The sequence below is a fragment of the Macaca fascicularis genome, chromosome 14 (genome assembly GCF_037993035.2).
Source record: "Macaca fascicularis isolate 582-1 chromosome 14, T2T-MFA8v1.1".
Taxonomy (NCBI): domain Eukaryota; kingdom Metazoa; phylum Chordata; class Mammalia; order Primates; family Cercopithecidae; genus Macaca; species Macaca fascicularis.
The window spans coordinates 75,763,592-75,776,002 of record NC_088388.1 but is presented as its reverse complement, the minus strand read 5'-3'; the positions used below and the strand labels follow the sequence as shown (position 1 = coordinate 75,776,002).

At 38.6% G+C, this 12,411-nt stretch overlaps 1 protein-coding gene across 9 annotated transcripts in view; it reads right to left on the bottom strand.

Moving 5' to 3' along the window:
• ACER3 (alkaline ceramidase 3) overlaps positions 1-12,411 on the bottom strand; it is a 167,519-nt gene that overhangs the window by 132,533 nt on the left and 22,575 nt on the right. For 2 of the 9 annotated variants that reach the window (XM_065528753.2, XM_074014833.1), the window contains exon 2: positions 5,497-5,613. The exons of 4 other annotated variants lie outside the window; for them this stretch is intronic. Coding sequence is in view for 3 of the 5 variants with exons in the window: in XM_065528747.2 (XP_065384819.1) it covers positions 4,690-4,726 (37 nt within the window). In the remaining 2 variants the exon portion in view is untranslated. Of the gene's footprint in view, positions 1-4,689; positions 4,958-5,496; positions 5,614-9,133; positions 9,260-12,411 lie in introns of all 9 variants that reach the window. 3 more of the 9 variants (XM_065528747.2, XM_065528749.2, XM_065528748.2) reach the window with 3 other exon arrangements.

The following is a 12,411-nucleotide window of genomic DNA, read 5'->3' as shown; positions in this document are numbered from 1 at the left end:
CAAAGTCAGGATTCAAATACAAGGATATTGATTATAAAATTTATTTTCTTTTACTTATTTTTTTTTTTTTAGAGATGGGGTCTTGCTTGGTCACCAAGGCTGGAGTAGAGTGGCGTGATCACAGCTCCCTGAAGCTTTGAACTTCTGGGCTCAAGTGATCCTCCTGCCTCAGCCTTCCAACTAGTTGGGAGTATAGGCACATGTCACCATGCCCAGCTAGTACTGTCATTTTAGCAATATTAATTCTTCTGATTCATAAGCATGGGATGTCTTTCTATTTGTTTGTATCCTCATCAATTTCCTTCATCAGTATTCTGTAGTTTTCCTCACAGAGGTCTTTTACCTCCTTAAATTTATTCCTATGTAATTTTTTGTAGCTATTATAAACAAGATTGCATTCTTGATTTCTTTTCAAGCTAGTTCACTGTTTGTGTATAGAGATACTAATTTTTGTATATTGATTTTATATCCTGCAATTTTACTGAATTTATTGATCAGTTGTAAAAGGCTTTTGGTAGAGTCTTTAGGTTTTTCTATATAAAGGTCACGTCATCCACAAATAGGGACAATTTGACTTCTTCCTTTTCAATTTGGATGCTTTTTATTCCTTTCTTTCTCTTGATGAACTGCTCTGCCTAAGACTTTCTGAATTTATTTAATTTAACTTAATTTCTTAAACAGTGTTTAATTTATATCAAGTTCCTCAGCGTAAGACAAAAATTAAAGACTAAAAAACAGAAGTTTTTAAATTTTAAAAAAATTCCAAATCTCTCAAATGAATTATGCTAGTTCTACCAGAATCCTTTGGGCCAAGTTCTACTGGAACAAGATATTATTTTCCAGGGTACTCACTGCCCGAGTGTCAGCTTTTAAAGGTCTGAAAAAAACTGCTTTAAAGAAAACCAGAGAAAATGGGATCAGTCAGCCAAGACAAGTGTGCCACAGCAGTAAACAGAGGTTTCTCTGTGATCCAACTAAAATAGCAGTGTTGTTAAACCCCCACACACATATAACTGGAATATTTGCATGGTCTTTCCTATTAAGCTTCAACCTAAATACTAAATTTATTATTTTAAAACCTGGTTTTTATTTTTAAAAAATAAAGAGAGTGAAAGCGGAAAAAACACAGGGTAGATAATGAAAGAAAGAATAAAGCAGAAGGGAAACAAGACCTATTGAGTTTATATTCCTATAACCATACTAGTGACTTTATTTATATAATCTCTTTTGATACAAAATATCACCTTATAAGGCGGGTGTTATCATTCTCATTCTACATATTAGAACACTTGAGGCCCAATGAGGTTAAGAAATTTTTCCAGTGTAATATAGCTGCTAAATGGGAATATCTGGATTCAATCTTATGTCCCTTTAACAAGAAGCTGTATTCTTCATGCTGAAAAAGCAAAGGACAAAAAAGAAAACAGAAGAAATACAACCTTCATGCTGAAAATGCAAAGGAAGAGAAAGAAAACAGAAGAAATACAATCATGAGTGTTGGTCTATACTAATAATTGTTAAGAGGCAATCCAACTATATAATTCTGGCAACTATAACTTGTGAGTATAAACAAAACAACACTCGTTTTTCCTATTTTAATCACTCCACAACAATCATTAGCACAGAAGACTTCTGTGACCAAATATGTGGCGGTTTCTCCCACAAACCAAGCAAGCAAGCAATTCTACAGCAGACATCAGCTGGGTGTTCTCCAATTCAATTCAATTCTGAAGCTATCTACTTGGAGATAGCCTCAGAAACCACAGGTTGAGGGCTTGGTCCCACAAGAGAGCCTCTTCTTTTCACCAGTCACAAGTCTAGACCTCCAGACTGTCTGACCAACTGGCTTCAAGTTGGGGTTCCTACAACCCCCTCTTTGGGTTCAATTAATTTGCTATAATGGCTCACATAACTCAGGGAAACACTTATTTGTGTTTATCAGTTTATTACAAAGGATATTTTAAAGGATTCAAATAAACAGTCAGATGACTCACTATCAGATTAGAGTCCTGCCTTGGTCAGGTGAAAGGAGGGCAGCAGAAGATCAGAGAGAGAGATTCTGTTTCCTGAGGCCTGCTTCTGAAGCCTAGAGTGTCCCAACATTACAACAAAAGACTATATCAAGGGTTATGAAAATTATGAGCCAGGAACCGTGGATGAAAATATATATGTGTGTGTGTGTGTGTGTGTGTGTGTGTATGTGTATATATATATAATATCACAATACTGGATTCATCTGAACCTCTGAAAAATTTATTCAATTGTATTCTATATGATTAAATGACACTGTTTTAAGACAATTCTTTTATTACTGTAATGCTTTTTTTTTTTTTTGGAGACAGAGTCTCACTTTATCGCCTAGGCTGGAGTGCAGTGGTGTGATCTCCGCTCACTGTAACCTCCACCTCCTGGGTTCAAGCGATTCTCATGCCTCAGCCTCTAGAGTAGCTGAAACTACAGGCGCACGCCACCTTGCCTGGCTAATTTTTGTATTTTTTGGTAGAGACAGGGTTTTGCCATATTGGCCAGGGGTCTCAAACTCCCGACCTCAAGTGATCCGCCCGCCTCAGCCTCCCAAAGTGCTAGGATTACAGGAGTGAGCCACCGTACTCAGTGATTACTATAATAAATCATTTATCTTGCGTTCTATTTACCCTTTTCACATTTTTAAGTGTATACCTTAGCTAGCACATAACGTACTGGGAAAAAATATATATCACGTATCTTGCAAACTAATATACATATAGTAGATGTTTGGTACATATTTATTGGCTGAACATTTTGTATACTCACTATGCCTTGAAATCTATAAGTACAGGAATAGTTAATGTGATTAGCCTTCAGTGACTTTGGAGTTCAGTCTGGAAAATGGTTCTGCTTTAATCAATCATGAGCAATATGCGCACTAGTTATGTGAGCTGATTCATCATTTCTCTAGTATCCTCCATTTTATTAAAATGACTTTATAATGACAAACAGGCAAAATAAGTCTTATTTATTCTGAAGATTTCATTGGGCAGAATATGCCAAGCAACTCCTCATTCATTCAACAAATATTTACTGAGAACTTAATCTATATTAGACACTGTGCTAAATGCTGGGGATATGGTGTTAAAGCCAAAAAGTTCTCTAACTTGAGGTATTATCAATATAGTAGAGAAAATAAACACATATAAATAATTATAGCACTGTCTGTAAGGTGTGGACATGTAATTTGTTCATCCAATAAATATTTATTGAGAGTCTCATGTACTAGATACTGTAATAAGCCCTGGGATACAGCAATGAACAAAACCACAGGGGTCCTCCCCTCATGACCTTACAATCCAAGATGGTCTCAAAGATTTCTCAAGTCTCCACGACAATGAATTCATGGTAAAAAAAAAAAAATCACAAGAATATGTGAGGAAACATGCAGCCATAAAAGAGAATCAGCAAAACAATAAGCACAGAATTAGACAAGCAAAAATGAAATATATTGAAATTAATGAATATGAAATATTGTGTTTTTAAAATATTTAAAGAAATATAAGATAGCAAGAAAAAAAATAACCAAGGAAGAAAAAATAACAAAAATGGCCAGGCAGATTTGAAAAAAAGAAACAATACCCCTAGAAATGAAAAAGAGAATAATTAAAAATACAAAAAAAGTGAATTTAGAAGAAAAAAAGAAATAAGGCTGAGTTAACAAAATAAAGAGAGATGGTAGGCATAAAGCAGAGCATTCCAGACAAAGACAATAATGTATGCAAATACATGAAACTATGAGCTGCATTCTGTGTTCAGGAATACAAAAGCAGTACCATACAAAAGTGCAAGTGTTTAGAAAGGCCATTAGAGAGGGAATCAAGGGGCAGATCGTGAAAGTCTTCATATGCTATACTTCTCAACTCTATATTTCCATGTGTGCTAATACTGATTATCTGATGCACTTATATGTTTTTAAGTACACATATGTGTATATAACATTTAGTATTTCCAGTATTGAAATAAACCCTTGGCTAAAAGAAAACAAAGAAATAGTTATTAAGCAATGTGACAGAAAACCCAAAAATTCTCTCATTACAAATACCTAGATGAGTTGTAAAAATTTAACAAATAATATTTTTAAATGTACAGCTGGGCTCCAAAAAAACTAAAAGTACTTCTTAAAAGGAAAAAGAAAAAAAAAGAGGCAATTGAAAACTAATATAGTAATAACTAAGTTATGACTGCCCTACAGAGGGTAAGAGATAAGGCAGTGAGTTGTCTGTCTCAGTACCATAGGAGGTTGGGTTTCAATGCTCACACAGGAATGAGAGATGAGGCCTTGGACCACACAAGGATAGGAAATGGATCTGAGATCATCTATACAGAGCTGAGATGCTTGTGGGGCTACTTAGTAGCTAAATGAAATAGAAAAGTAAACACCCACTAGCACAAAGGAACAAGAAGACCATTGGTCTTTATTGACCTGGTCACAGGGTAAAAAGTAAAAAGAAAACAATAATTACTGCACTTGGAAATATAAAAATAAGGTATGTGAAACACAGATATCTAAAGTGGCCCCCAGATCCCCATACCCTGGTATCCACAGTCTTATGTAACTCCCTCCTTTTGTGTATAAGCAGAAACTGTGACTTGCTGCTAACCAAGACAATAAGGCAAGGTGACAAGAGACACACGATTATGTGTATGTGGTGACATTACCTAAGACTGTAGCACCCATCTTGCTGAAGTCTCTCATTCCCTTGCTGGCTTTGAAGAAACAAGCTGCTATGTTGTGGTCTGCCTATTTTGGTAGTCCCATATTTGAAGGGCAGCTTCCAGGAGCTAAGGGCAGCTTCCATCCAAAAGCCAACAAGAAACTGAAGCCTGTCAGTCCTATAACCACAGGAAACTGAATTCTGCTAATGGATTCTTCCATAGTTAAGCTTCAGATGAGACCACAGCCCCAGCTAACATCTTGACCGCAGCCCTGTGAAATCATAAACAAAGGACTCAGCTAAACTGGATCCAGACTCCTAACCCATAGAAACTGTGAGATTATAAATGTGTGTATTCCCATATATAAATATATGGTAATTTAATTACTGAAAGTAAGACACTGGGGAAAAAATATGCCAGGCAAAAGAAACAGAATAGATTTTAAGGAATACATGCAATATATAGCTTAAATTTCAGATCATGTTTTAAATTAATGCCATGTTTTGTCTAGTATCTTAAAAAAGCAAATCATTTATTTATTGATCATACACAACAGCTTTGTACCAGTTTCACAGCTGGTAGAGCAATTTAGGAAGCTAGCTGTACAGCATGCTTACCATACATAAACCTAAAAAGACTCTCCTAACAGAGGGCAATAATAAGCAAAGCAGGCTATAATTCCAGCACTTTGGGAGGCTGAGGTGGGTGGATCACTTGAATCCAGGAGCTGCCAAGACCAGCCTGTGCAACACGGTAAAACCCCATCTCTACAAAAAAATACAAAAACTAGCCAGGTGTGGTGGCATGTACCTGTAGTCCCAGCTACTCGGAGGCTGAGGCAGGAAGATGGTTTGGGTCTGGGAGGTCAAGGCTGCAGTGAGCTAAGATCATGCAACTGCACTCCAGCCTGGACAACAGAGTGAGTCCCTGTCTCAAAAAAAAAAAAAAAAAAAAAGTTACCTGTAGTAATTAACATCCACAGACTCCAAAACAGCTTCAATTAGTTATGGTAATGCCTAGACATATAGGAGAAGTTTTATGCAATTTATGCACATGCATGGGCATCACAAAAACTCATATATACTCTTCTGAATGGTAGCACTTTTCAAAGTAAGATTTGAAATACAAAATCAATTTGTATTAGTTTCCTCATTTGACCTTTAAAACAATCCTATTACATAAGCAGGACAAATATCTTATAAAAATATTTTATAACAATGTCTTTTCTGAATGTTTTAAATATATATACATATTTGAAAAACTATATGCTTTTAAAAATGATAGCTACCAATTATTATGATTTACTTTAGGAAGATCTTTTCTTCATCCATCTAATGTATGGTATATAAATTTACTTCATGCAGTCTCTCTTTGAGTTCTCCTTTGCTTTCTTATCACCTACTCTTACAACCTTTACCCCCCTTAAAACCAATCTATCTTTAGTCTCCCAATCTCTGACTGAAAATATTTTTTAGAAAGTTAAAGATAAAAAGCCTTATCTGACATATACATATATTTGGAGACAGGTTCTTGCTCTGTTACCCAAGCTGGAATGCAGTGACATGATCATGGCTCACTGCAGCCTCAAACTCCCAAGCGACATTCCTACCTCAGCCTACCGAGTAGCTAGGACTAGAGGCATGCACCCAGCTAATTTTTGTATTTTTTGTAGAGACAGGGTTTCACTATGTTGCCCAGGCAGGATTTATACCTATTTTTGTCATCACTTATTTTGATCATTCTTAAACTTTATATATTGTTCTTGACAGTAAGTTCTTATACTTAAAAACCCATGATGGTATGGCTCACGCCTGTAATCCCAGGACTTTGGGAGGCCAAGGTGGGAGGATTGCTTGAGTTCAGGAGTTCGAAACCAGCCTGGGCAACATGGCAAAACCCCGTCTCTACAAAAAATACAAAAATTAGACAGGTGTGGCACATGCCTGTAATTCCAGCTACTTGGGAGGCTGAGGCACAAGAATTGCTTGAACCAAGGAGGCGGAGGTTGCAGTGAGCCAAGATGGCACCACTGCACTCCAGCCTGGGCCACATAGGCTCTGTCTCAAAAACAATAACAGCAAAACCCCCACAGTACCTTGAGTACCTAGGCCTGCCTTGTATGATTTCTCTCCTTTAAAATTCCATTCTCATTCTTCATTAATCCTAGTCCCCCACTATGATCAAAATCCTCCTTTGCATCCATTTGTTTCATGAAAACATTTCCAATTTAACAACATCTTCCTTTTTGATCATATAACTGTAGCATGCTAATATATCTCCCAAGCGTTATACTGTCAATGGTATTCGTACCTGACTTGTTCTGAACTGAGTATAAAAGTTTACTCCCCTGGCTGAAAACACTCCAAACACTTCCAACTGCAAATAAAATAAAAGCCAATCTCTTTACCATGGTCTACAAGGCTAACACAATCAACCCCTGCCTACCTCTTCTAATTACTCTCCTTTTTGCCGATCATTCCCAAAACACTAATCTTCCCAATGTTCCTAGACCAAACCAAGTCCATTCCAGCCACAGGGCCATTTGCAGTACTGTCTGGAACACCATTACCCCAGATTACCACATATGCCATCTCATTCTTCAGGACTTATACCAGATGCCACCAATTCAGAGACGCCTTCCTTAACTACCCTATCTAAAGAAGTCCTCTAGCCATTCTCTATCATATTACCTAGTTTTATTTACAGCATTTATCACAATTAGCAACCACTTATATACTTAACCGTTTATTTGTCATCTTCTCTCAATAGAATGCATGTTCACAACAACACTTTCTTATCTGCTTTCCTCACTGCCATTATCAACAAGTACCTAGAACAGTGCTATGATAATCACGTTTTCTGGTTTCTGTATTTCATGCTTTGGTATATGGGGCCTTGCTTACTCTGGTGGAATCGCTCCTCCCAGAGCTAGCCAGGTAGCAAAGGAGTGCACCTTCCATATGCATACCAAACAATCCAGAGCCCATAGTCCCAACTACCTCATTTATCAGACTCTTACACTCTAGGCCACTATTCCCCTACCCAAATCATCCCAGGGCCACGTACCATACAACTAGTGGCAGCCCCTACGTCCCAGCGTCCACTGAAATTACTCAAAACTAGCCAAGCCTAAGCCTACTTATAATGCCTTGCCTGTTCCTTCCTGCAGAAACCACAATAAAGCTGTATGACCATATTTCCCCCTACTTCCTCTGCCCCCCGACTGACCCTGGTGCTTTCTTAAGTGGCCCTACATGGTGTGTTATTCCTCCTGTTTCTAGGAAACTGAGTATAAAACTTCTTCCTGGGCAAGGGCGGGGACAGTATTAGGACAAATACCTAATACATGTGGGGCTTAAAACCTAGAAGATGGGTTGATGGGTGCAGCAAACCAGCATGGCATATGCACACCAATGTAATAAACCTGCACACTCTCCACATGTATCCCCGAACTTAAAGTAAAATTTAAAAAAAAAAAAAACTTCTTCCTTCATGACAGTCATTTCTGTGTCTCTGTGTCTAACTATACCTGATTAAAACAAATCCCAGGTACCCTTAAAATAAGTGCCTAGCATATAGTACATGCAAGTAACACATAAGAATGCAGAAAGGTTTTAAGTAAAGAATAAAAAACAGTAATATATAAATACTTCAAATCAAAGGAACTTTAAAACAAAAAGCATTAGAAGAAGGATCTGACTGGGCTTCACGGCTCACACTTACAATCCTAGCACTTTGGGAGGCCAAGGCAGGTGGATTGATTGCTTGAGCCCAGGAGTTTGAGAGAGCCTGGGCAACATGGCAAAACCCCATCTGTACTAAAAATACAAAAAAGTAGCTGGGCATGGTGGCATGTGCCTGTAGTCCCAGCTATCCCAGAGGCTGAGGTGGGAGGATCAGCTAAGCCCAGGAAGTCAAGGCTGCAGTGAACTGTGATTGTGCCATTGCCCCCCAGCCTGGACAACAGAGTGAGACCCTGTCTCAAAAAAAATTAAAAGAGAAAAACTAAAAATAAGAATCCAGTTCACCAGGAAGACATCATAATCCTAAACATATTTGCACCAAATTACATAGCCTCAAAATACTTAAAGCAAAAACTAACAGAATAATAGTGAAGAAAATAAACAAATCCACCAACATGGTAGGAGATTTTAATACACCTATCTTAATGTTTAATAGATGAAGCAACCTTCACATGCTGCCCCTGTACAAATCAGTAGAGTTACAAAAGACTTTTGTTGTGGGACGTCAGGGACCCCAAATGGAGGGACTGGCTGGAGTCACAGCAGAGGAACATAAATTGTGAAGATTTCATGGACATTTATCACTTCCCTAATAATACTCTTATAATTTCTTACACCTGTCTTTACTTCAGTCTCTGAACATGAACTGTGAAGATTTCATGGACATTTATCAGTTCCCAAATAATACTCTTACAATTACTTACGCCCATCTTACTTTAATCTCTTAATCCTGTTATCTTCGTAAGCTGAGGATGTATGTCACCTCAGGACCACTATTGTACAAATTGATTATAAAACATGTTTGTTTGAACAATATGAAATCAGCGCACCTTGAAAAAGAAGAGAATAACAGCGATTTTAGGGAACAAGGGAAGACAACCATAAGGTCTGACTGCCTGTGGGGTTGGGCAGAAAAGAGCCATATTTTTCTTCTTGCAGAGAGCCTACAAACGGACATGCAAGTAGGACAGATATCCCTAAATTCTCTTCCCAGCAAGGAATATAATATTAAGACCCTAGGAAAAGAATTGCATTCCTGGGGAGAGGTCTATAAACGGCCGCTCTGGGAGTGTCTGTCCTATACAGTTGAGATAAGGACTGAGATACGCCCTGGTCTCAGGCTTACTGGGATTGGGAAACCCCAGCCCTGGTAAATTTGAGGTCAGACCAGTTCTCTGCTCTCGAACCCTGTTTTCTGTTAAGACATTTATCAAGACAATACGTGCACCGCTGAACACAGACCCTTATCAGGAGTTTCTGATTCTGCTCTGGTCCTGTTTCCTTAGAAGCATGTGATCTTTGCTCTGCCTTTCGCCCTTTGAAGCATGTGATCTTTATGATCTACCCCCTATACATACACCCCCTCCCCTTTTGAAATTCCTAATAAAAACTTGCTGGTTTTGCAGCTCAGGTGGGCATCACAGACCTACCAATATGTGATGTCACCCCCGGCGGCCCAGCTGTAAAATTCCTCTCTTTGTACTCTTTCTCTGTATTTCTCAGACAGGCTGATACTTAGGGAAAATAGAAAGAACATATGTTGAAATATTGGGGACGGGTTCCCCCGATAGACTTCAACATCACAATGGGCTTGATCCAATAGATATTAAAACTAATGACCATAAGAACACTACAACAATTTGGGGGACTTTCACTGCTAGCCATAACAGAATTACTGGGACTGGATTTTCCCTTGCAGTTAACAAGTATAAAAGAGGCCAAATTCTATGCAATGTGATCCCTGAGAAAAAGGGAAATAAATGAGGTAAACTCAGCTTTCTGGAGGAAGTATTTCTAGACTTTGGTGTAAGGAAAAAAAAATCCAAGCACAGCACAGCAGTCTTGTGGAGAAAAAGCTCCCAAAATTTGCAAGGAATCTTCGAGTCTACCACCAAATAAAAAACTGCACATGCTCACAGTCTCTTAGGCTGAGAGAAGAACTAATAGGGGAAGAAATAACTACTATAGAGCTGTAAACCAAACAATTACTATAACATATAGGATTTGAGACCTTCACATTGTGACTAGAGAGAACAGTGATCATGCTGAACACTTAGACCATCCAGTAGAGATCCTAGACCATTTTGGTAATGAAGCAAAACTACCAAAAGAATAAAGACAACAACTCTAGAACCACTCCCAAAATATGCTTTAAAACAAATCTTGAAAGGGATCAGCTGATCAGAATCTAACTGCTGGCCAGAACAAAATCCAACACACTTTAAGAGAAGACAACAAAATCTATTCACTCAATGATATCCCATTACCATGTCTGGCATCCAAACAGAAATTGCTAAACAAGTTAAAAAGCAAGAAAATTGGCTGGGCACAGTGGCTCACACCTGTAATCCTAGCACTTTGGGAGGCCAAGGCAGGCAGATCACTTGAGGTCAGGAATTCGAGACCAGCCTGGCCAACGTGGCAAAACCCCGTCTCTACTAAAAATATGAAAATTAGCCAACTGTGGTAGTGCATACCTGTAATTCCAGCCATTAGCGAGGCTGAATGAGGCAGGAGAATTACTTGAACCCAGAGGGCAGAGGTTCCAGTGAGCTGAGATTGTGCTACTGCACTCCAGCCTGGGCGACAGAGTGAGACTCGGTCTCAAAAAAAAAAAAAAAAAAAAAAAAAAAAGCAAGAAAGTCATTCAAAAGAAGCAATGCCAAAATGACAGCGACGAAACTGACAAAGATTTTAGATCACCTATTACAAGTATGTTCAAGAATCTAAAGAAAACATGGACATAATGGGGGGAGAAACGGAACATAGTAAAAAGGTCCATATACACTTCTGCTTCCAGCAATGATAGAATAAGGCCCTACTAGCTAATTCTCCCTCAGAAAAATATGGTAAAATCTAGGATAATACAAAAAGAAATTATCTGGAAGCACCGGAGTGTAAGAAGCTGACAAATTCTAATGCAGAGTACACATTTCAAGAAGGGGAGTCGTACAAAGTGAATTCCCATTTTCGCAGCTTGTAGCCTTGGGATAAGTGCAGCTGACACAGTACATAAGAAACAGGAAGAAGTAACACCACAGGCTTGTTGGCCTGGGGAACCAGCACACTGAAGCCAGAAAAAAAATATGGCATTGAAGAGAACTGAGGAATCTTGAAAGGGAAAACAAAGAAGGGATCCCTAAATTCTGTCTGCCCATGTCTCTGACTGAACCATGAACCACATGCGCATATAACAGATTGAAAGAAGTCCAACTAAAGACAAATGACATGCTGGCCAAGAAACAAGAGTGTACAGTTCAAGTCAAGTCAGTCAAGATAACTAAATGCCAGTTAAAATAACAGAAACAACACTCATAAGAAACAAAGATACCTGAATCTCCACAATTTAACATTTTTTTTTTTTTTGAGATTGAGTCTTGCTCTGTTGCCCAGGCTGGAGTGCAGTGGCGCGATCTCCGCTCACTGCAAGCTCCGCCTCCCGGGGTCATGCTATTCTCCTGCCTCAGCCTCCCGAGTAGCTGGGACTACAGGCGCCCGCCACCACGCCTGGCTCATTTTTTTGTATTTTTAGTAGAGACGGGGTTTCACTGTGTTAGCCAGCATGGTCTCGATCTCCTGACCTCGTGATCCGCCCATCTTGGCCTCCCAAAGTGCTGGGATTACAGGCGTGAGCCACTGCGCCTGGTCAATTTAACATTCTTTATGTTCAATATAAAGCCTAAAATTACCTAACATATGAAGAACCAGGAAAATGGTTCTTACTCTAATGACAAAAGAATATCAATTGAGACTGATCCCAAGATCATCTAGATGTGACAGAAAGCAGACAAGGATGTTAAAGAAACTGCTATAACTAACCTCAAGGAATTAAGATAAAATATGCTAACAATAATAAAAGAAGATAGGAAATCTCTGGAGAAAGATAGAAATAATAAGCAAGAACTAAGTGGGCACTCTACAGCTGAAAATAAAATATCTGAAATAAATTATTCACCAGATAGACCTAACAGACAGACAGATG